Consider the following 23,827-nt stretch of genomic DNA (forward strand, 5'->3'; position numbering starts at 1 on the left):
ATATTCTTTTCTTGGAGATAATTTATAAAATACTTAATTGGATCTTCTTTATCTTGAGTAGATTTCACTTCTTCTCTAGTTCTATAACTTGTACCTGGATCGCTCATACTATGACCAAAGTATCTATAGGTTTCCATTTCAAGGAGAATCGGTCCATTACAGACCGCGTGTTCTCTTGCAAATTTCGTAGCTTCTCGCACTTGATCTATTTTCATACCGTTTACCTATCGAATACGTAATATCTTTATGAATAAGAAATCCTTTACGTCTACTTGAGTGTCGATTTTGACATTTTCCCATTATAAATAGAATAATTTATCCGTACATACATACGTATATATAATTCAGTTGTAGAGATTTATCATAAAAATACATTAAATTTTCATTACCAGTTTCGATAACAATTATATTTTAGAGAGATGATTAATGTACCTTGACGCCGGGTATGAGATCTCCGCGGGTATAGAATTTGTCGTTGGCCGAGTGCCTGTGTGTAACCGTGCCCATTCCGTATTTGTTATTTTCACATATAAAGACAACTGGTAAGCTCCAAAGTTTCGCCATGTTCCAAGCCTCAAAGATTTGACCCTGCGAGGCTGCTCCATCGCCATACAGTGTGAAGGATACACCTCCATTGTTATTATATTTATGCGCAAAAGCCAGACCTGCACCTATTGGGACCTTATATGATCTATTAAACAAGTATGAATTTATGATTGATAAATGATAATATATTTAAGCTGCCATATTTTAAAATATACTTCCTATGGATTTTGGATTTAGATGATGATAAAATTAAATGGAAGCTTGCCGTTAAATTGGAATACTGTCAATATTTTACTCGTATATTCCTTTAACTCTTCGAAAATATTTAAAACTAATATTTAAACTTCGAATTTTATTTAAAACTATTAAAATTATTATGTCTCGTGAGTTCTTCATATTTGTATGTATGTAAACGCAATTACTATCTAAATATTACGAAGATAATCTATTTTTCACATATTGTATTTTTTGTAATAAAGAGAAATTTGCCGTTTTTTCGTTGTTTATCGTCTATTTCTCCTTTATGGCATTTAATGTAAGAGGATACTAGCGCTTATATTATTACTTATATTAATATTTAGTAATTGATTGTATTTAAGATTCGAAAAAATATTCTCCACATGTTCAAACAAAAATCTCAGCAAAAATATTTTTGTAAATTTTAATAGAATTTATAAAAATATATAAAATATATATAAAAATCAACAGCCAATGGAAAATACAGTGAATATATATATATATATATATATATATATATATATATATATATATATATATATATCAACAAAAAAGTAACTGATAATAATAATTGCTCTGTAGTTACTTGACCACCGACAATTCCGTCACCACCAAAGAAACTGGGCCCGTACATGTGCATCGAACCACCTTTACCTTTGGATATACCGGTTTGTCGACCCATCAATTCAGCAAACACTTCACGAGCCGATGCACCAAATACCACTGCAAAACCGTGGCATCTGTATGCTGTTATTACAGTGTCATTATCTTGCATGATAGATTTTATGCCAACAGCGATTGCCTCCTAAATGTATTATCACTCAATTACAACTAATTTAGTCGATCGCATAATTACTTTTAAAATTATGTATTTGCGATTGTGATATTATGTTATTATCGTAGGAGCAACCATCAATTCAAGATATTATTTATTTAATCAATACAATATATGACTTATCAGGTGTATATTTTTAATTTTTGAGCTTATAAAAAAGCCATAAACAAAGGTGCACAATTATGTATGTACTTTGCTGTTAAAAATTATAATATACAATATAAGATGAACATTTTAATTTTAGTTTGTTTCCCTTTCGCAATTTATTATTAAACGTTTGCATTTGCATGAATTAAGTATTAATTAATTGGTAACGTTAATAAAATATTACTTGACCACTATATAAGTGGCAAAATCCATTGATTAGCCTTGCTCGATATAATTCCGCGGCTTTATTTTCCATTCTTCTAATGTAGAGCATTTGTTCAAGCATAATCGTGGCATCTTTTACATCAATTTCCATCTCATCCGGTCCTTTATCCAATTTATACAATTCATATTTCTATTTGACGTTCTTAGAATTAATAAATAGATTTTAACCTTAAATTTGGAATAATTTTCACGATTACCGATTTGATTTTCGATGATGTCGATATACTTATTCTCGGTATTGTTGATATGCTGCTCGGTAAATAAATAATATTTTTAATACACTTATATACTTGCATTATGTTTATAATTATTTTTATGTTTCCTTAAAAGTATTAAAAATATCAAATATTAATGAATATTTATAGTAAAAAACTATTTGATTTTTAATGTTTTATAATATGTAAACGAGATGAATGAACTATGTAATAAAACAAAAACAAACATGAAACATGTCATTTTTAACATATATTTGGACAGATTTTTAATTTATTTAAACAATATTTCATTTTTATTATTTTGAATCGCGTATTGCTTCAAAATATCAAATTTCTTCAATCATTTAGGCATAATATTTTATACGAAATTATATTCCATTTCTTTTAATATTTTTCTATATATTTACATTATCCAATTATTAAATATACAATTTTATAGTCATATCGTGTGTTGTTTTCACTTACATTCTATTCACACATATAAACATTATTATGTAATTAGGATTTTATTATAATTTGTGGATTTCTCTACATAAGGCAACTAAAAATTAAATGTTTTTTCTGACTTATCATAAGACTTTATTACGAAATAACATTGGAAATCTTTAGGTGTCTTATTAATTGAAATATTTGTATATATTATTTTGATTTGTACTTTATTATTTATATTAGATTAGAAAATTTTATATTATCGTTTACTAACTCTAAAAAATAACGTTGGCTTGTATAATTTAAAACTTTAGCGCACACGAATTATTCCGTTTTAGGATAAATTTTTCGAATTCTGCAAGAGTAGCCATTAATTCTTAGAAACTTCTCTTTCTTCGATATATAATTTATAATAGTTAAAAAAAGTTCCATTACATTTATATAATTAATTTATGATAAAATTTTTAACTTAAATGGCAATGATTTTAAGAAATCGTTTGGAATTACTTGTATAACACTATTTTATTTAATTACAAAATAAAAATGATATACTGATTTATAAATTATAGATTTAACTATTAATTTACGACTATATTCACGTGTAATACACACTTAACACGTATCCTTGTCAACTATGTAAATTCTTGTAGCATCATGTAAATACTTCTAGACATTAAAGTTTGTCATCAATTGTTAAATATTGCTAAAATAATTAAATAATACCAGCTGACATATGGATAAGTATAGTTTTGTTTAATTATCCAACAAGAAGTGGGAAAGACTGTTTGAAAATCTGATTTCAACATTTAACTAACGATTGAAGTGAATTAGTCGTATATAGTATTGCATTATTAAATGAAATATCACGTCGAGTGTTTTCCTGAGATTATCTGCTGAAATTATGATACACCAGAACAACGCCGTTACATTGCAACGGATCGAAGAAGGCGCTGACAATTTGATGCATGAAAATCAAGGTAGGCGTGACCGATACGGTTCCGTTATTTCAGAAAAATCGTCATACTATTAAGCACCGAGACGTATTTGGACTGATTATACATAATTTCCTTATTCGCCTACTTTCAACATTTACAATTTAAATGACCCATTTAAACTGTCGTAGTTTAAATTAATTTTGTTACAGTGAAATCTAAAATTGTTTCTTGGGTTCGGATTAATATAATTATAGCCACGAATAGGTGCATACGAAGATTCTTTAATTATTCAGATTATTTACTAAATATTGATAATTTTTTAATGATTTTGTATTGAGCATAAATAAATACAATTTTTTTAAAATAAATATTTAATTTCCTTATTGCCGACTGATCAAAAATCTTTATTTAAGGTCAAAAATGTTCATATTCTAACTAAAATTTCTGAAATTTTAACGTTATAATTGCAATCTTATAAAGCTTTTAATCCTTGGATAATTAAAAATTGTAAAATCAAATCATTTGAATACAATTTCACAAAAATATGTAATAACATAATTATTAATTCGACTTTGCCTAACCACAATTTTTTCAATAGTAGATTTCGCTATTAAAAGTTTTGTCGTTTTTAAATTAATTTTTATTTACTCAAAATAGATTATTAAGATTTTATTTAATTTTCAAAAAATATTTTGAATTTTATATAAATTTTATTTAATGACGAAATTAAAAAAAAAAAAATTTGATATAATCTTTTCGTTAAATCAAGTTTGAAAGACTTCAATTAACATTCAAATTCATTGAACAAAACGTTAATACGTATATGGTTAACATATCTTATATAATATATATTTATATAATGTATTGATAAAAAATAAATAATTTATTAATAAATGTTTTCTTATTTAAAAATCCATTTCGCGAATGAATTTTTCCAATTACCTAATCACTTATTATTAATAAAAATATTTCAATTTACAAAATTGTCGGCATATATGTAATATTTTGAAATGTATGTTATCTCCTAAAAGCTTTATTAGTATGCATTTATAATAAATGTAAATTTAATGATAAATATTTAAAATAGCTTATATTAAAATGCAGATATACACGATATCACAATACACGATAAGGTTATAGTTGATACGATTAACGATTCGTCTAATACGGAAACCAAATTATATGACAAAGTTATAATTGAAAAACAACAAGCAACTAATGGTAAGATAAGTTTATTATACAAACATGAAAATATGAGACAAATTTTATTTGCAGTACTTAAAAAAAAAAAAAAAAATGAAGTTATTAATGTATAAATACTTTATTTCTAGAAGGCTATCACAGTAAATTAGGTAATAATTTGCAATGCCTTGGGAAAAATCACGTACAATTACCGGAGACCCAAAATATTTCAGAAGTATTGGATAAAAATCGGAAATGTGTTATAAAGCCAAAGAGAAATCAAAATTTTTTATGTACCAAAGAAAATATTAATGAATCAGAGGAGTACTCTTGTAATATTCCTTTTAAAGTAAGATTTGTTATTGTTGTCTAAAATTATTGAGCAAATATTATTAATAAATGGCTTATTGATAATCTATGAATAAAAATTATCATTGAAAATTAGAAACTCAAGAGAAAATTTAATATTTTAAATGTAGTAAACTCTACTTATACATAAATTAAAAAAAAAAAGTATGACTATAGTAAAATCATTTTTATTTAAATTTTACTTTTCTTAATGTAAAATATTGATATTTATAACTATGATAATGTTGGTATATTGATAATTATCCGGCTAATTGTCTTATAAAATTAAACTTATTATTAATATTTATTTTTAAAGAAAGTTTATTATTCTAGTGTGACAACTGCTTCGATTGTAGTAACAAGAAATGGGAACCAAAATTAAAATATAAAAAACAAAAGAAAAGACGTGCCCGTGTAAATAAAGATTTATTTGATCAGGATAAATGCACATGTTATGAAACAACTTCATCATCAAATTCAGAAACATTGTGTGAATGTCAACAGCAGTTAAATGATAGGTGTGGTTTAAAATCGAAATACAAATTAATATTTTATAGCTCATTTTGAATCGGCTAGAATGATAGGTACTTGAGAAAGAAATTGCTTAAATATCTTCATTTTTTTTTGTTTTTATATAATAAAGTTTACCAAGCTACTTAATATTCGTATTAAAAAGTTGAAGTTGGGTGAAGTTATGTATAAAATTGAAAGATAATTTTCTTAATGTATATATATATATATATATATATATATATGCGCAGATGTATTTTTGCGCTCGCGCGCGTGCGCGCATGTTTGTCATAAAGAAGAAAAAAAGAAGAAGAATAACTTTATTTAAAAAACAAACGATATATAATTGACATTTTATAATATATACGTCTTTAATTATACATATATGATATAATTTACGTTTACTTTTATCTATCGTAGTAGTTACACTAAGAATAATGCTGATATTCCGCCGTCAAATTATGCAAATGATAATGAAACTGTATACAGCAATACATCCAGATTTACCTGCTTTTGCAGCAAAAATGAATCGCATGAAGATTTATCGTCTACATCTGATAATGATGGTATGTAAACTAATTAAGAATATTTAGAAAATACATTAACTGATTAATTACATTAAAATACATTCATTAATTCTGATATTATGTATGTGTTGAAAAAGTATTTACAAAAGATACGAATACAAAAAAATTTCGAGGAGACGTTGACGCTATTCATGTAAAAGCTAAGTTCTTAGATGTAGAGAAAAAGTGCAAACTACAAAATAAAAAACTAATTATGGACCACTTAAAGGTATATACTTATTTAATTATTTTTTTTATTAGTAATAATACTTTTCATAATAGGGTATTTTAACTATGTATTTTTTAATATAAATAATTAATGCAAATCATTGTTAAAAATAACTAGCAATAACTTAATATTGCTGAATTTATTTTTAAAAAGCTTTGATTATAGGAATTTTTCTTATTTGACAAAAATATTAATATGATATTAAAAAATTCCATCATTACGTAGTTCAGTATGAGTATAAATATTTACAAATATAAGCTGTATAATCAAAATTCATTTAACGTTTATCGCAACTTAGTGTAAAATTTATATTCATAATCGATAGATATTGTAGGTATTCTTTAATTTTCTTTAATTAAATTTTCTTAAATAAATTCAATTATTAATGTTTATATTTTTATTAAAGTTTGTTAAAGTTGATGAACTTCGAGAAGGCTTGCAACGTTTGCAAATTCGTAATCGTAATCTAAAAAACTTGTTATATAATTTAAAAGATCCACTAAATGTAATGAACAAGTCATCGGAAATAACTAGTTTATGTACCACAGTCTCAAGTAGTTATGTCCTTGATTTGAATAATCAAACGCATAGTAATCTGATAACAGTTATAAAAGTCTTGGAAAATAAGTGTCGAAATAAGGATACCATTATTGCTACTCTCGCTAATGAATTACGAACTATCAACGATGCCAAATTATGTTTTAAGGTGAGTAAGATAAATAAAGATGTAATGGTTATAGTTTAAATTTGTAATTATGTAATTATTAAAATGACTAAAATTAAGCAATATTTCTATTGCTTTTATAAATAATGTTCCGTGTAAATATATCCTGCGCTATTGAAGAAAGTGCCAAACTGAAGAACTTAGATGTAAACAATGTATCAAATTTTCATTTAAAAAATTGAATATGCACACACACACGCACACACACATACACATATTTAATTATTATATATTTTTTAATATTTACACGTTACAATGTTAATCGATATAATTAGATTATTCAACATTTTATAATATGTGTATTTTATATTATCTAAATTTTTTAGTCAAAAACCGAGGAAGCTTGGACGAATATAACTCATAATACCGAAATGAACAAAAAATTCAAAACAAAGGATTCTATTTTTGGTTTTATATTCTTAACTATGATTCTTCTTTCTTATGTAAAAGTTTCCGATATTGCATTTTATCTTCAGCTATTCAAGAAGAATTTGTTGCAGATGGTTTGTCATATGTTTTTGTTTATTAAGAAGTCAGAAAAATTCTTTCCAGATCTTTTATTAAATTATGAAAAATTAATTCAATACCTGCATTGCGGGTGGAGGGAAATGTACGAAAAATTTGATATAAATTTTAATTCTATTTTAGTATTTTTTATTGGAAATCATCATTACATAGCATTTATATCAAGTGTAATTGTTTCGATAGTTTTTGTTATAAAATTGAGAAATAGAATATTGACTAAATTCAAAATTTCTAATTCTGCATCACCTAAAAAATTCTTCAATTTATATGAACCGATAAAGTCTGCTACGAATAAATGTTTGAGGATTTTGTGCGATCAAGTATTGTGTTCAAGAATGTTTTGGTTTATTATGGGCTTTTATACGCATACATTATGGAATATTGTTCAACAAGATTTAACAAAATTAATTGATCTTTTCATTATTTATTATACTGAAACAATGCAAATAATGACGCAAGAAATTGTACAAGATAATTCAGAGGAGCCAAGCGCAAGCGATAATAGATACGAATATCTTAATTACTCTTGGATTGTTACGATGTTTAATATTAAATTTCAGAATTTTGTTGAATTATTATGTCATGTATTAAAAAATGTTATAGTATAGAATAAAATTTTTTATAAATTATGTGTTTTAAAAATATAAATATTTTTAATGTATATCTAAAAAACAAAGATATTTCACAAACATTTTGGGTATTAAAAATATGTTTAGGTAGTTCAATGCTTGATATATGGTTTGAAAATATAAATATATTTAATATATAAATTAAGAAAAGTAATACAAATCAAGGTACTTTACAATTATTTTGTGAATGAAAAATTTGGGTAATTCAAGATTTTTAAAGTTTGTTCATGAAGCGTAGGGAAATTAAAGTTCTAACGAAGATTTCAATTTAATATCAATAAATATGTGTTCACTTTGTTTTCAAAATATTTATACGGTATTAACAATATAGAAAAATAATGATTTTAAACAATGTTCGAGATAAAATACAACTAAGTTATTGTTTACGTCTAAACATCGAATACATACTAATGTTGTTAAATCGTATGGCTTATAATTATTAATTATAGTTATCAAAATTAAATTAGTTTTTATATAACATTTGTCAAAAATTATAAGATACAAAATATATTCTTTCATCTTATGAGAATTTGTCACATCTTATAATTATATATAATTCAATAGACAATTAGATTATTTTAGATTATTTATATAGGGCGAATTGCGCATTTGATTACTCTATTAATTTAAATAAAATAAATGTAATGCAAATTTACGTAAACAAAATATTCAAAATAATACAATTCTCTTGTCTTTATTTTAGGAAATATCAATAATTTTAAACAAATTTAGAATTTTCTCTAGAATTTTCTTTAGAATATTCTCGTTTTTTTCATCTTGAAATTTTTTTTAATTTAATTGACAAGTGCGTATCCGCTTTTCGCACGTTTAGAAAAAGTATGAATATGACAATTGGTTGCGAATCAGAAGTTTTGTCTTTCATTTGTTAATTATACCTATTACAATACACATATTTACAGATACATTAGTTTAGCTGCTTCATAAAAACAATAATTAACGACTGTAACGAACAAAACAGTGTCACGCTTAATTAATTACTATATTTAAGCTATTTTGCTTCTTTTCCAGAAATAAAGTGGCTCAGAATCGAGACTCCCATAAATAAGTATTAAAATATAAATTTAAAAGTCTATAAATACGGATTATAATTATTCGGATAAATGTTTCAATTAATAAATTAATGATATACGATTGATGATATACGTTATTGTATATATTTATTGATATTATAAAAAATTATTTATACAGAATGAACCTTGATTATTTGGATAAATGCTCGGTTAAACTCATTGCGTGTAAAAAGACAGATTTAGAAAATTCGTTTATTGGCTGGCTAGGTTACTTGACCTTTTTAATCGGGATAATAATTTACGTCTGATTAATGCCTCGTTTACATCCGAGAGCGTCTTAATTTTTAAGATCAATACGTCTGTGGCCAATAATAATAATAATAATAGTAATAATAATAATAATAATAATAATAATTCGATCGTAGTCGCTGATCACTGGTCGTACTTAGGCCTTAGGGGAGAGGGACGCCAGCATCAGACATCATGGCACAGCAAAGGAGGATCGATCGAGCTCAGCGTAGGTAATGTGCATGACGTGGGAGAGGATTTTGCTGGTGAGGGGGTCGGTCCTCAATGCTTGGAAGCGATAGTCATCGGCGTTGTTGGAATTACTGCGCCAGGCGTGCGCCACTTCGTCCCACCAGCGGTGGGCGTCCCGACGTCGCGCCTCCCGCACCTGCTTCTCCAATGAGCTCACCTCGTTAACGAGATGTTGTTGATGACGAGGACAGAGATGCTTGTCGCGAAGGGCGCGCGCTGTCGTAGCGTGAGTCGGGGCGGTTATTCGATCGAACTGGATCTACGAAAAGACGAGCCATCGGTATTTAGCCATCAGTTCCTTAATACATCGAGTACTACAGATATTCTGACCCTCCCACTCTATTCTCCATCAGCTCCCGTACTGGAGCTCCGGTAATTATGGCCAAGTATTCGTAAAGGTACATGGCTGACAAAGCTGATATTAAAAAACACCTATTTACCATATCACGATATAAAGTAGTAAAAGTACTTAGAATTAATATTATGTTTTAACGAAATGGGCTGCTCCCAATGTGCTTATTAGTTTAACTTAAGTCAGGCCCATGAGCTTTCTCTTGTTGCACTAGACTGATTTTCCTTATTTTTCTATTTATACTTTATATGTTGTACTTTACCCACACATCGACTGCTTTATAAAGTATCGTTATTTGCCGTTATATTTAATAACATATAGACATTCCATATAAATTAATTTAATATTTCATCATTTAATATTCCTTCCTGTCTATTTCATACGCGCATATACTATTCAATGTACATGATATACAAGGCTTTACAATATTGTATAAATAAACTTAAAGGCAATATTAACAAATTAATATGACCACTTCGATTTTTAGTTAGAAAGCAATGGGAAATTTGTTATATTAATTTCGAAATTATTTAATGATATGAAAATGAACGAATGAAGATATCGCGGAGTGTGATGTAATAAGTGTAATGTAATAAGAGGAGGAATAGGCGAAAAAATATTATCGATGTTATAATAATGTGCCAACTAGTGGAATATGTGAAATTGAATCGTATTTTGATAATCAGTATTGCAAGCTATCGAGAATGTTAATTAATTATTTCATTTAATTATTAATTATACGAATAGTTCAAATTATTTAGGCATATGATAATTTATAGTTTTTTAACTGAAGATATTAATAATAATAAAGCTTATAAACTATAAATTAAAAGACTCGTGGGATATAAAAGTCGTTAGAGTTACTTTGCTTGATTTGCGACGCTTTCGATTAATGTTGGAGGGTTCCATCTGATCGGATTGCATTAAATTGTCTTGTGGCTCCGATTGCCCTGACAATTCACCAAAAATTCCCTTATTCTCGGCAACCTTAATCATAAATTGTGAATTGAACTGTATAATCTTCTTGCGTTTGATAACAACAATGTAGGAGCCTTGATTCAATAGTTTGCTACAGTCTCTCTCGTATACCTCATTCAAGTTCGCCATTTCAAAGAGATCACTTTCTGGTATCTGCAGTATTTCCTAGATTTAGGAATAATAATATATTAATGTAATTCCCTGTATTCGACCTTTTATCGTAATTATCGAGAAAATACAAAAAAAATTTTATATCATTCCAATATCTCGTTCTTTATCAAGCTTAATACAAGATATCCATTGCAAATTTGCTGAAGAAAATATTACATAAAATATTAATTGCAACGCATTATATTATATTCACAATGTATCCGAATATGTGCGACTAAATTTGTATTTAAACTAATGGGCCTCAATTTCACAAATTTTTAACTCAATAGCAATCAACTAATGACATATAAATAAAATGCGATGTATAAAGGTTTATTATTATATATAATCGTAGTTTGCCGACAGTTTTAATTCAATAGAAATAATTCAATAACGATTACAAACAAAAAAAAAAAAAAAAAAAAAAAAAACCCAATAGCTTTGAATAATTGGAAAGATTTAGGAATTATATAATGTACCGGCACTTCAGCAGCAGAAATTTCTTCCGATTCCGTATTTGATTTTGAATGATCCTTTAGCCTTATAACAGACTCTATAGATTTACGTCTATCTTCAGATTTCAATTTTTTCCCACTTGAATCTTTTGCTGGTGATTTTCCCTGTTTCTGCTGCATACATTAATATAACGTACAGTTTGAAAAATTTGAACAAATTGAGTGAAAGAAGCCTAGAGGCAAGGAAAATCATAAATTATTCAAAAAAAGTAGTGCAGGTATTTTACTAGACGTCAGACTAACCAAATACTGGAGGTAAATTCACAAAAAAAAAATCATAATTATTAAAGCTCCTATTAATAGTTTTAAAATGTTCACGTGCCAATATCACTATAAATTGAAATAATGAAAATAATGATAATTAATAGACATACCGGTGCAATAGCCAATTACCTTATTAATTTAACACGATTGATCGTCATCGTGGTACTGTTAAGTGAAAATGAAAGAATAAACCTACGACGTGATCGCGTTGAAATTTGTCGATAGCCATCCTGTTGACTTGCTGGACCACTTGTCGACTCATGTCCGTTGTTTCACATGGCAGAAGGGTATGCACCTCGTAGATGACGAGCTGGATATTGGGCCTCGTGAGGGCATACTTAAGCGTGGACATCTGCTCAGCAAGGAGGTTGCGCGACTGCTCAGCAGACTCCGCCTGATGACTTGTCAGCGATTCTAGGAGCTGGAGATCGCCACCTCGAGCTATCGCCAAATCCACCACGTCCTGGACGCCCGTGTAGCTACACGGTGGTGTTGCCAATACTACGGTGGCCCGATCGATTTCCGGCAATGGCGGTACTGACATATATCTTTAGTATAAAAATCCCGGTTAAGCGCTATCATTTGTCTTTTCCATTGCGATTAGTCTCATAGTTGTTCCAGTTTTATATTACCAACTTATGTTACTACACAAACATGAAGCAAATACGCCTTTTAATTAACTTACGTGGCTACTTGCCATTGGCAATTAAAGATAATGCAAAATTCAAACAATGAGCTAACGTTTAAGCTACTAATTAGACCATTCCATTAGCGATTCACACACTTACGAACAACGGATAAATGAACTACATGAGCTATTTAATTTTCATTTCTTATATTATTTTAAAATTGTTAGATTTAATGAAAAAAAAAAAAAAAAAAGGAAGAATATTCGATGGTATGCGTTGTTTGCGTTGTTTGCGTTGTTTGCTATTATTATGCATTTGTTTGACAATTATAGATAAAGCTGCCGAATATTCGCGTGTCCCGTTAAACTAACATTAAATTTCGTTGAAAGTAAATTGTACAAGACCTTTCGGAGAAGAGTTTGCAGCGCTGCATTGAGATTCCGATATCTTTAAGGTAGGCTTGATGATTTGCGCAATTATCGCCAACACTGAATGCCAGAAGTCGACCGGCATTTTCCATATCTGCCAATAATTCGGCCAAATATCCAGTGTGTCTCGGTGCCAATGAATGAGTTAAAATTATCGGGCCACTTAATCTGCCTACTCTAAAAGCCTGAGCCAGTGCAGCCGCTCCCAAGCACAAGGACCTTTCCTATATTTATAATTTTCTATTATGCAATTTTTAATATAAAAGCTTAAAGCATAAACAAAAAAAGAATCCCACTTTATTTACGTTGATCGATTGTGTATTGTTGTGAAAGAGCGTTTAAATTAAATTATGATCGACTTAATTGGATGATCGACAATGAAACTGCACGATGAAACTGCCATATGACATTGAATTTAGATGGATATTTATGAGCGAATCAATAAATTATGACGATTCTTATAAAATCAAAAGATATTGAAAATATTTTTCAATTTACTACAATCTCATAAGACTTTTATTTTATTTAGTAAACATATATTTTATTATTGTGACAAAAGTAATTCGTCGACAAATTGAAATCTTGCACGCAAATGAAATAGTATACCTTCTATTTTTATTCATTATTACTAAATAATAGTAATGTGAGCGTTAAGAAAATCATAATGCTCACCAGAAATATAAAGCTATGGTTGCGGACGAGTTGCGATACTGCCAGTCTCTCCCTTGCTCTCTCGTGAATATTAACTACCTTCGGACAGAGTGGATCAAAAACGTATTGATGCTCCTCGAGTTCGCTCGTAGGCGAGCAATCCAAGCACAGAGAAAATCCCAGCTTTTGCATTTCCTGGATAAACTTTTTCCGACTTCCTATTTTGGAGCTATTAACCCAACCCGAGGCGATCGAACCCTCTTCACCCCACGTCACACCTTCTGCTATGCGCAGATGAGCCGGCAATAGCTCATCTATTCATTGAAAAAAAAAAAAGAAAAAGAAAACGATTATTATTATTCACTTCATTTTACTTGGTATAAAAGACTAATTGCTCGTGTCAATTACAATCAGGCCGGTGATTTTACCGTTCAAAAAGAAAATCTCAAGTTCAATTGTCAGCACAAAATGCCAATTACGCATGACAGATTGTATATAAGAGGACGTATCAGTCAAAATTTTTAGTCCAATATTGTAAGAGCATGTACAAAAAAAAAAAAAAACATTGCTTTTGCAAGTACCGAGACTAAGAGCCGAGCTGCCGATGCGCAGCCGCGAGACACCTGCAGCGACTTTCGTTTTCATGTCGAGTAGTGCCTCCTCCACGTCCAGTAAATCCGCTTCTTTCAAAGAATGGTTGCGGGCCGCGATTGCAGAATTACTATGGATTCGCGAAAATTTCCTCCCATGCATGTCGTAGAGCAGCAGCCAGACGAGCCTCTCGCGTTTCCTCAACAGACCGTAGCGCTGCCAGAAACCGACATTGTCCAGGGCGCGATCGAGGATTTTTCTGACTGGAGGAAATATGAAATTGAAGGGACGCGTCAGTTGTCGAGTAACCCGATGTTCGCGTCATTACAAACAATAGTATTATAATTATAACTTTTGAGAAAAAACGAAAAATTCCAAGATTATTATATTAAATAGGCCATATATTATACACTAGTTTGATTAGTTATTATATATTATTATATATATTTATCTATTATTTAATCCTGTTAGTTGTCAAGATTATATGATATTTCATTAGTCGATATAATCATATGATGAATAAAATTATGAAATCTAATTCGTTTATATTAACACAGAGAATTGATTTAAACAAATAGTGAAATAACTTTTGTCAAGATCTTATGATTTTGATGAGCAACAATTAACGTGGGTAAATAATAAAACGTAAAACAAAAGATAAAAATTTCAAACTTTTCTCCTCGAGTTCTTCATTAAGCTTTGAACAACACACAAAACAATACACATTAATGATATACATAAATAAAACGAAATAAACTTTAATAAATCGCAACCCTTTAACAACGAGTTCAATAACAAAATACTAAATAATTAAATCATTAAATAGGACTTGCATATATATATATATATATATATATATATATATATATATTTATGCAAATACTTATAAATAAACGTTAAGGATGAAACGTACATCTGAGAACGTCGTAGACAAGTCCGAAAACTCTTCGCATTTCAGCCTCGTCGGTGTAATGCTGTTCCTCCCTCGAATTCATCAACACCTTTGCTGCTAATAGAATATCATTGAGTCTCCATCCTGTTTCCGTACTGTTTTTCAGTATAAGTAAAGGATTAGAGTCGATAGATCCGAACCTTCGACTCGTACGTGGCATCAATGGATACGAGACCCGAGAATCTGGCTCCCAATCCCATTTATTTATCTTCAAAATTTCTAGCGCTCTGCAATCAATCGTCTTTAAGCTCTGGTTCTTTGTATTCATTCTGCACATATGCACGTTGCGAGTTTTTTTTTAGTCTATTATTATCATTAAAATTGCATAGTAATTAGAATTATGCATGTTTTATTCAATCCGTTTAATATACTTTTATACCATGAATAAAATGAGTGAAGGTTATGCTATTCTATTGGTTATTGTATTGATAAAGGTTATGAAGACTGGAATTTTGTAAAAACTGAATGTAGAAAATAATCGATTTATCTTATAATTCGTATCTATTGAAATTAAAGTATCGATACGTCGTCAATGTTGTAGCATTAATATGGTTAATTTTTACACGGGCATTCTTATAAAATAAAGCTGAATAAAATAGATTTTTTTTTTTGCAATTAACATAAATAAATAATATAAATAAAAACAAAATTCGATTTGTTAAATTAGTCGCTTATATAAAAAAATAAGCTGGAGGATTAACAAAAAGAGCTTATTATAATTCTTTCCTTATTATAAAAAATTATTATAATTCTTTTTTTACAAATAGCTTATAACATATTTTTGTTGTTGATATTTTAATAGTATTGAAAGAGAGCAAGAGATATATTTATAATAAATACTATAAAAAATTAAAATTATCTAAAATTTTATAAACAAATATTATCTAATTATTAAGTTTAACAGAAATTTAATTATTAAGATATAAATAAAATTAGAAGCGTCAAAAACCTTCATAAATTATAGACGTTGGTCTTATCAAAGAGATTCGCAGTTTAATCAATTTTATATAATTTATTATTATAAAATTAAAGAATAATTTGTGTCTAATTCTGATGAGTCTCGCATAAGTTATAAATTTTCCTTGCTAATTATATTTTAAAAATTCTATAGAATTTAATAGTAATCGCGATCAATGTTCTTTAAAATAACTTTACGCTGATTATATTAGTAATTTCTTTATGGCATTTATTAATTCTCTCGATGCAGAACTAAATATTAACTTAATAATTACTGGAATATTAATAAATAAAAAATTTTTAAAAAAGTGCAAATTGAAAAGTATTTAGATATTTTTGTCCAGCTAACGTTCAAATTTAAAATTAATTAAATTGTAAATAACATAAATGATAATTGAATAATAGCTTTGGAAATTATTAGAAATAGAACAATCCGTCGAATTTTACCATTGTTTAACAGATAAAGTACGGTATATTCTTACGATATGTTATCAACGTCCCAATTATTACTAAGAGCTGCTTTGCTATCGTTTTCGCGTTGCAGCTGGACCAAATGATAATAGATCTTCATCCGCCATTCTCTATCGCTTGGGAGCACGAGATTGTTCAGTTCCCACGTATATTCATTCTCTTCCGTGTCGTCGACGAAGCCCGTTTGCTCCCACTTATTTAATAACACCCGAAATATCTTAGCGTAAAGGATAAAAAGATTGGAATTCCGGAGGAAATTCTCGCTCTTGAGTCCACGTCGCACGTTCTCGTGACCGCTCATCGGGTACTCTCCTATCTCACATTTCAAAGAGACACTCATTACCTCTAAAAGTTCGTACCGCTATTACATTCAAGATAGCTTCTTCATTTCAAGTTCAGAGCTCCAAATTTGCTCGGTAATACTAAATTAACTAGTATTTTGACATTATGGCGAGACTCATTTATGCTCGAACTTTGCGCGAACCGGAAGCTTATGCCATGAAAAAGCGTGTTATAGAATAGTTAATTCAAGAATTTAAGTAAAATAATTGGTGAAATAGAAGTAAAGTATAAAAGTATTTTTCATATAATTCAAGATGGGATGACTGTTCTTAATATATAGAAGTAAAATCGACTGACTGCAAAACGTACGATTGCAGCATACAGAACATCAAAAGAGAACTGAAGTTTCACTTCCACGTCTTTAGAGGGAAAACAGTTGGGGGAGGGGCTTGCGTGCCACGAAAACGTTTTTTGAGATCGTGACAGGACTGGCTACGATCCTACACATCATAATCGCTGTTCCATTTTTATACATTCAAGAAAATAATCTTTCCTTCCCCCTTCCCCCTCCCCCTGTTGCTCTAGTCTTTTAAAAATGAAAAACGGTGGTTCAAAAGTGTTGCTTGTAAGATCGATTCCTCTTCATCTTCTATTGAGCGTTAAATATTTTCAGGCTTACACACACTCATGACACACGCGATAGTTCTACAATTGATTTAAAGTTCATTTGTGTTACGTAGACTCATTATTGATCGCGACTTGTATTATTTACTCGAGATAACGAATTTTATTACAAAGTTGCATTTAACGTGTAGAAAGTAAAATAAGGTAAATATTTTGCCTCGCGATTCCATAATTAAACAGTCATTTATTCGAAACATTATATAAAAATGAATATAAGATTTGTGAATTATGACTAAATATTGTAAATTTTGTATCAATGAGAAAATTGAGCTATCTCATGGTGAAGTGATATTGAAAACTTTTTATTAAGAGCTAAGGTGAGGAGAAAAAAAAATGATTCATAAAGTTTCTGATTTTCTATTGTAAAAGAATAATTTTATAAATTTTATAAATTTTATAAATTTTATCAACGATATAATTGACGAATGAATAATTGATTGAAATTATATAAAGTAAATGGTAAAAAACAAGAGAGAAACTGCTGCAAAATTATATAGTATTTGGTGGTCTTATAAATACCAATTGAATATCTATTAAAAGCTTGAAAGATTTGTACATAATTGTATATTTATAAAAGAGTTTAATCTATCATATGAATTCTACCAAGAAAGCTTTCCAATATTTCCATGTACACTTACCAATATTTCGTATAATTAACTATCGCACACATACTCTCTTTTATTCTCGCATTTAATCCGAAAGTTTTCTAAAGGTATCCCCATTGTATAAATGTTCTACTTTTTTGAAATTACATTTTTCTTACCATAGTTCAGCTACGACTCTTATCTCGCCAAAAATTACATCGTATGGCTTTTTTTGCCTAGCGATAAATTATTCTTATGTAATTTTTATTTATCTAATTTTTCTAATTTCATGCTGACGCGATCTCAATACATCAGAAATTTTTTTTTAATAAGCATTAATCGAGATTAACATAATTACATTTACTCTCTCTCTCTCTCTCTCTCTCTCTCTCTCTCTCTCTTTCTATATATATATATATATATATATATATATATACTTATGTACGTGTATGTATGCGCGCGCGTGTGTGTTAAATAATGTTTCAAATTTTTTGTTAGTACATAAATAATGATTTAATTTTTTTTATTATTTTAATTTAACCATTTTCAATTTCAACATGTAAATATTGATTTGCAATGCTATTAATTGTGAAAAATATAAAATTCTGCCTACACATTATGATTTCCAAATAATATATTTTTAGGCATGATTGCATGAAAGAATAATGGTGGTATTAATTTACATATTTGATTAGTGATGGACTTTATGTACCAGGTAGGTTTGCTGTTACTGCATATTCAAAGATTGAATTTTAAAGAGCTCTCGCCTTCTTTCTTTTTGACTTGCCGCATGTTCTATAACTTGAAACATTAATCTATTCTTCAAACACAATTTCATTGGTATTTTTTTTATGAAACGATGCTTTACAACAATAATCTACCAACGACGTTTTATCGATATTTTAATATTCTAATTACAGTAATATAATTGAAAAAAAATTCAATTTGCATTCAAATTTTATTAATGAAATCAAATAATCAATAAGACCACTTATAAGAATATGAATATTTCTCTTGGTTCCTAAATTTATGAATTTAATGCAATTTAATATATAATGTAATACAGAAAATGCTTAAATTACGTATTTCAAAATACAGTCCTTAAATATTTACTTAAATAAGTAGCTGTTTAGAAAAATATTCTCGTATACATTTGATGAAAAATTTACAGTTTGTACTTTCCGCATCAAAATATAATAATGATTGAAAAAATAACCTTTATACTTATATATTATTTACTACTGTTTATACTTCATTTCAATTATGCACAATTTACTAAATTGAGAATATTGAATTCGATGAAATTGCTAAGTCGCGAAACCCGTAGCAATGTATGTTATTTTATAATTAACAAAATATTAACACAAAGCTTTAAGAATAAATATTATATTTATTTTTAAAATATTTTAAATTTTTGTTCAAGATTACCGCTGTTTCATTAGGGTCTCGCTTATGCGGATAAAAAATAATTTGAGTAGCTTTAATGATTACTTTATTTGGTTCATTTAAAGCTTGTAAGAGAAAAAATTAAGATTTTTTAATGTAAATTAATAATTATTATCATATTGATAACAATACTGATAATGATAAAAATACTTTTGTAAATATATCCATGCGGAGTAACATACAGTTCTCTGCGTTGAAAGTAAAAGGATTTTGTGATAAAACAATAAAAACATCAGTCATAAAACGATTATCACCAGATCAAAGCCAGAATGAGTTATACACAGCATTCGGACAAAATGTACTCTACTCGCATACAAGTACATGTCTATATATATATATATATATATATATATATATATATATATAAACATATAGAGTAAAAAGTAGTAGTTTTTATCACTTCGGTAATTACTTTTTCGTACCAGCCGTATATGAATGCTTGCGTGAATTTCATAAAAATGTAGAATAAAAAAAAATCCAATTTCCTATAAAGTATTTTGAATACCAATAATGACAATTTATATGTAACTATGGGAAATGTTTAATTACTATTTATCTACTGTTGTATGCATAGCGTAATAAGAATATGGTTTTTTTTATTCAGAGACATAAATTCGTCAAACATTTCTATAATTTTGATACAAATGACTATCGAATTTATAGGATTTATATATTTTAAGCAGACAACATAATCTTTAATTTGGTAAAATAATTATTACTCATAAAAATCAAGAAAATTAATGAACAAATAATCGTTATATTTATTTGTTATTATGATATTTTGTTTATCTTTTAGTGTTTCAAATCAAATTATCGGTGTATCCGCTAAAACGGGTAACGATAAAATTACTGTCTGTAAAAGACAATTTATAAGTGTATATTTTAATGATAAAATTGATTTTCACACTTAACTTTTGAATAAACTGATGTAAATAAACTTACTATTTTTGCTTAAAAGATAAGTGAGCATTGTACGATAGTATTAGTGGCCAATAACCAAATGGATAAAAGTCCAAAGATCCTTTCTAAAGCGATTCGACACTTTATTAGCAAAGTATGTCGTTCGATACAATCTTTTAGATTATTTTTACAATTCGATGTAGTTCTTAAATTTTTAAATCTACACCCTGAAAATAGAGTCAACGCCACTAGTGGCAAACTCTACGAAGAATCTAATTATTATTTGCAAGGTTACGAGTGTCTCGTTAAATAATCCTCCAGGCTCGAAGTCAACTGGAAATATTACTGGAAATATCTGCACGTCTTTACCACCCTTAATCGAGAATATTAACGAAAAAACATTCATTACTAATGTTAAACCCACTGCATTTGGCAAAGGATGAGAGCGATTGAGGAAGAGGAGACGATCCTCGATATTAACAAGATCGTGTGCACAACACACCGTTAAAAAATCGTTTAGATATAATTATTATTAATATACATTTTTCATATTTGATTTTAAGTATTGTGCTTGATGTAATCGCTCCACTAATAATAAAATTCGTTAAAAAAAAAAAATAATGAATAAATGATAAATTTAACAAGATAGTCTGAGATTCGATTTTCATTATAATAAATTTATAAATACAAGTATATTTATACCAATAAGTACATAATACAAAAACTTGTTATTTAACATGATATAATCAATTTTGCAGAATTATTAAGGATTTTCTTAAAAAATGAACTTAAAAGATAATTAGCAAATAATAATTTCAACCTACATTAACACACATAGGATACATTTTAATTGAAATTACAAAAAATTGTATATATTGTATGATGTTATTATATTAACAATCTTTCTTCTATTAAATTTAAACATTATAAATCTATACAAAAGTTATAGTTCTTATGAAAACGTGAAAACATGATAATTTATTTTATAAATAACTTTGAATTTTCAATATTCAAGTAATGCGGTAATAGTATTGTAGTAACGTCGATCATTGGTTCGTAATAAAATTGATTTTTAAATTCTCTTAAATTCTATAAATTTTTGTTTCCCCTAATTGTTATCAAATTTTAATCATATAATTTTTCAATCTATCCAACATATTATACGTACTTTGCGGAATAAAGTTTCCAACGAGCTCATATATCCTGTTAAAATATTCAGAATAAAGCAGAGTTCTAATAATTACATAGAGGGGGAACGATTGTAGCATTGTTGGAGGTTAAATATGTACATGAATTTAGTATTTCTGCGCAAATTGATTTTAAAATTTCGGATTTAGTCACATTAAAATATAACATGAATAATTTTATTTATTAATTTAATAGAATTAACATCAAATTATTTCGGATGAATAAAAAGTGCTAATGGTTATTAAAGTTGTTAGATTAAAATTTTTAGTTATAATCTTCTTTTACATTAAGTATAACAATATCTTTAAATTCAAGAATATTATGAAATAAAATCATTTTAAAAAATTGTTGAAATGAAAATATTGACCATGTTTCAGGATTTTATAATGGTAAACAAATATAGACACCAACTGGTGTCTCCATTATAGTCATTTTAAAATCTAACGACTGATCTCAGCACTGGATGTTAAATTATATTGTATTGAAGTTATTGTGACTTTTTAAACTTTAATTAAGTTAAGCAAATTATACAATGTCTCAAAATGATAAGAAAAAAAAATAAAAGTCATAATTGAACATAATTAGTATACTATAAATTTTTTTACCACTTTGGTAATAAAAAGAAAAACGTGAAAAATTAAACAGAGGATGATTAATATCAATTGGATATTATCTGTTTCGATACTTATCGGCTAAATGAAGTATAAGAAAATTTTCTGAATTGCAATAAAAATCAATTTTATAAATATGAAATAGAATAATTTGTTAGTAAAAGAAATAGCATTTACGAAAATGTAAATTTTAAAATCTTGATAAAATATTGTTTTTATTTAATCGTATAAAGGGAGAAACTAAAAGGCACTTAAGTTTTTAATTTTTATATTATGATAAAATATTTATTATATTATTAATATATTATAAATATAATAAATTATAAATTACAAAATATAATTTTTTTAAATTAATGAAACTTAAAATTAAGCTTTTATTGTGTTTTATAATTAATAATGTAAGTGTTCTTGAAAAATTAAAGAAAAGATAATAGAAAATTATGCAAAAATAAGTACACAAATGTATTTTAATAATTAAAATATTTAATATCAAAATATTTAAATAATATTTATAACGCTGATGAGGATAAAGTTTTTTAAATTATAAAATTAATATTTATATTATTTTTTAAAACAATGATACATTATACGAGTATGTTATATATATATATATATATATATATATATATATATATATATATAAGTGAAAAACATACTTTTAACGAAAATGAAAGAAATCGACAATTGTCCCACATCGTTATTAAATAAAAATACATTAAATATATAAATAAAAACCATTGCGAGAAGTTGTGTATAAGTGGAGATAATAAACTAAAAATATTAAGTACGAACCACTTGGGAAAACACTATGCAAATTGAAATGTGATGATCTAATGAAAATAAAAGTTCAACACTTACGTATATCATTATTGTAGAACCTTCGTTGTATTGTATATTGTAGATTTTTTAACTTATTAAAAAGGGTTGAATTACATAAGTAATATTTTTCTTTAACATTTTTGCAGCTTCTTTCCTTTAGTTCGCTAAGCATGATTTAAATGAAATTTCTTTGATATCTTCTATAATGGTGAAGTGTCATATTACTTGATACTATATAAGCCGTCATAGTTTTCACTTTAAGAAATTTTATCGTGAGAATTCACTTATTCACTAACTTTTTTTTTAAATATTGCATTATATTAACATTAAATTATATATATATATAATACTAAATTTGTACAATAGTTTATGAAATAAATTGATGCACATTTACTTGGTATATAATTTATTATCGATAATTGAATCGATATTATTGTAATTGCATAAAATATGAATTTAGTTACACCTTTAGATTACGAGACTGATTACAACAACAAAATTTGGATACTAAATAATCAATAA

General features: G+C 27.5%; 3 protein-coding genes across 3 annotated transcripts in view; 1 reads left to right on the forward strand and 2 right to left on the reverse strand.

Moving 5' to 3' along the window:
- LOC105365036 (pyruvate dehydrogenase E1 component subunit alpha, mitochondrial) overlaps positions 1–2,114 on the reverse strand; it is a 2,595-nt gene extending 481 nt beyond the window's left edge. Inside the window, exons 1-4 of the mRNA XM_011503097.1 lie at positions 1,950–2,114; positions 1,370–1,588; positions 433–681; positions 1–224 (exon numbers count right to left, since the gene is read on the reverse strand). The exon at positions 1–224 is cut by the window's left edge and continues 22 nt beyond it. Of these exons, the coding sequence (XP_011501399.1) occupies positions 1–224; positions 433–681; positions 1,370–1,588; positions 1,950–2,081 (824 nt within the window). The 5' untranslated portion in view covers positions 2,082–2,114. The remainder of the gene's footprint in view (positions 225–432; positions 682–1,369; positions 1,589–1,949) is intronic.
- Positions 2,115–3,416: 1,302 nt separating this feature from the next.
- Positions 3,417–9,317, forward strand: LOC105365129 (uncharacterized). The gene is made up of 10 exons (XM_011503223.1): positions 3,417–3,611; positions 4,674–4,790; positions 4,901–5,100; positions 5,433–5,617; positions 6,030–6,175; positions 6,286–6,404; positions 6,811–7,110; positions 7,455–7,715; positions 7,767–8,144; positions 9,312–9,317. The coding sequence occupies exons 1-10, from the start codon at positions 3,536–3,538 to the stop codon at positions 9,315–9,317; spliced, it is 1,788 nt and encodes a 595-aa protein (XP_011501525.1). The 5' UTR covers positions 3,417–3,535.
- Positions 9,318–9,794: 477 nt separating this feature from the next.
- Positions 9,795–15,710, reverse strand: LOC105365130 (uncharacterized). Its single transcript, XM_011503224.1, has 8 exons — positions 15,325–15,710; positions 14,402–14,674; positions 13,842–14,134; positions 13,146–13,393; positions 12,312–12,660; positions 11,813–11,962; positions 11,070–11,336; positions 9,795–10,112 (listed from the first exon to the last, which is right to left on the reverse strand). Exons 1-8 carry the CDS (start codon positions 15,638–15,640, stop codon positions 9,795–9,797), a joined length of 2,214 nt encoding a protein of 737 aa, XP_011501526.1. The 5' UTR covers positions 15,641–15,710.
- Positions 15,711–23,827: the final 8,117 nt, after the last annotated feature.

Source organism: Ceratosolen solmsi, unplaced genomic scaffold (assembly GCF_000503995.2).
Source record: "Ceratosolen solmsi marchali unplaced genomic scaffold, CerSol_1.0 scaffold45, whole genome shotgun sequence".
Taxonomy (NCBI): Eukaryota; Metazoa; Arthropoda; class Insecta; order Hymenoptera; family Agaonidae; genus Ceratosolen; species Ceratosolen solmsi.

What these genes read in the sequence shown, in the direction of transcription:
- LOC105365129 (XM_011503223.1), top strand. Translation starts at nt 3,536, where the DNA reads ATGATACACCAGAACAACGCCGTTACATTGCAACGGATCGAAGAAGGC. An exon ending in TTTGATGCATGAAAATCAAG is followed by an intron (nt 3,612 to 4,673) that starts GTAGGCGTGACC and finishes ATTAAAATGCAG; the next exon opens with ATATACACGATATCACAATA. An exon ending in CTTGTAATATTCCTTTTAAA is followed by an intron (nt 5,101 to 5,432) that starts GTAAGATTTGTT and finishes TTATTATTCTAG; the next exon opens with TGTGACAACTGCTTCGATTG.
- LOC105365130 (XM_011503224.1), bottom strand. Translation starts at nt 15,640, where the DNA reads ATGTGCAGAATGAATACAAAGAACCAGAGCTTAAAGACGATTGATTGC. An exon ending in TGCAAACTCTTCTCCGAAAG is followed by an intron (nt 12,661 to 13,145) that starts GTCTTGTACAAT and finishes TTTATACTAAAG; the next exon opens with ATATATGTCAGTACCGCCAT. An exon ending in ACAAATTTCAACGCGATCAC is followed by an intron (nt 11,963 to 12,311) that starts GTCGTAGGTTTA and finishes TAATGTATGCAG; the next exon opens with CAGAAACAGGGAAAATCACC.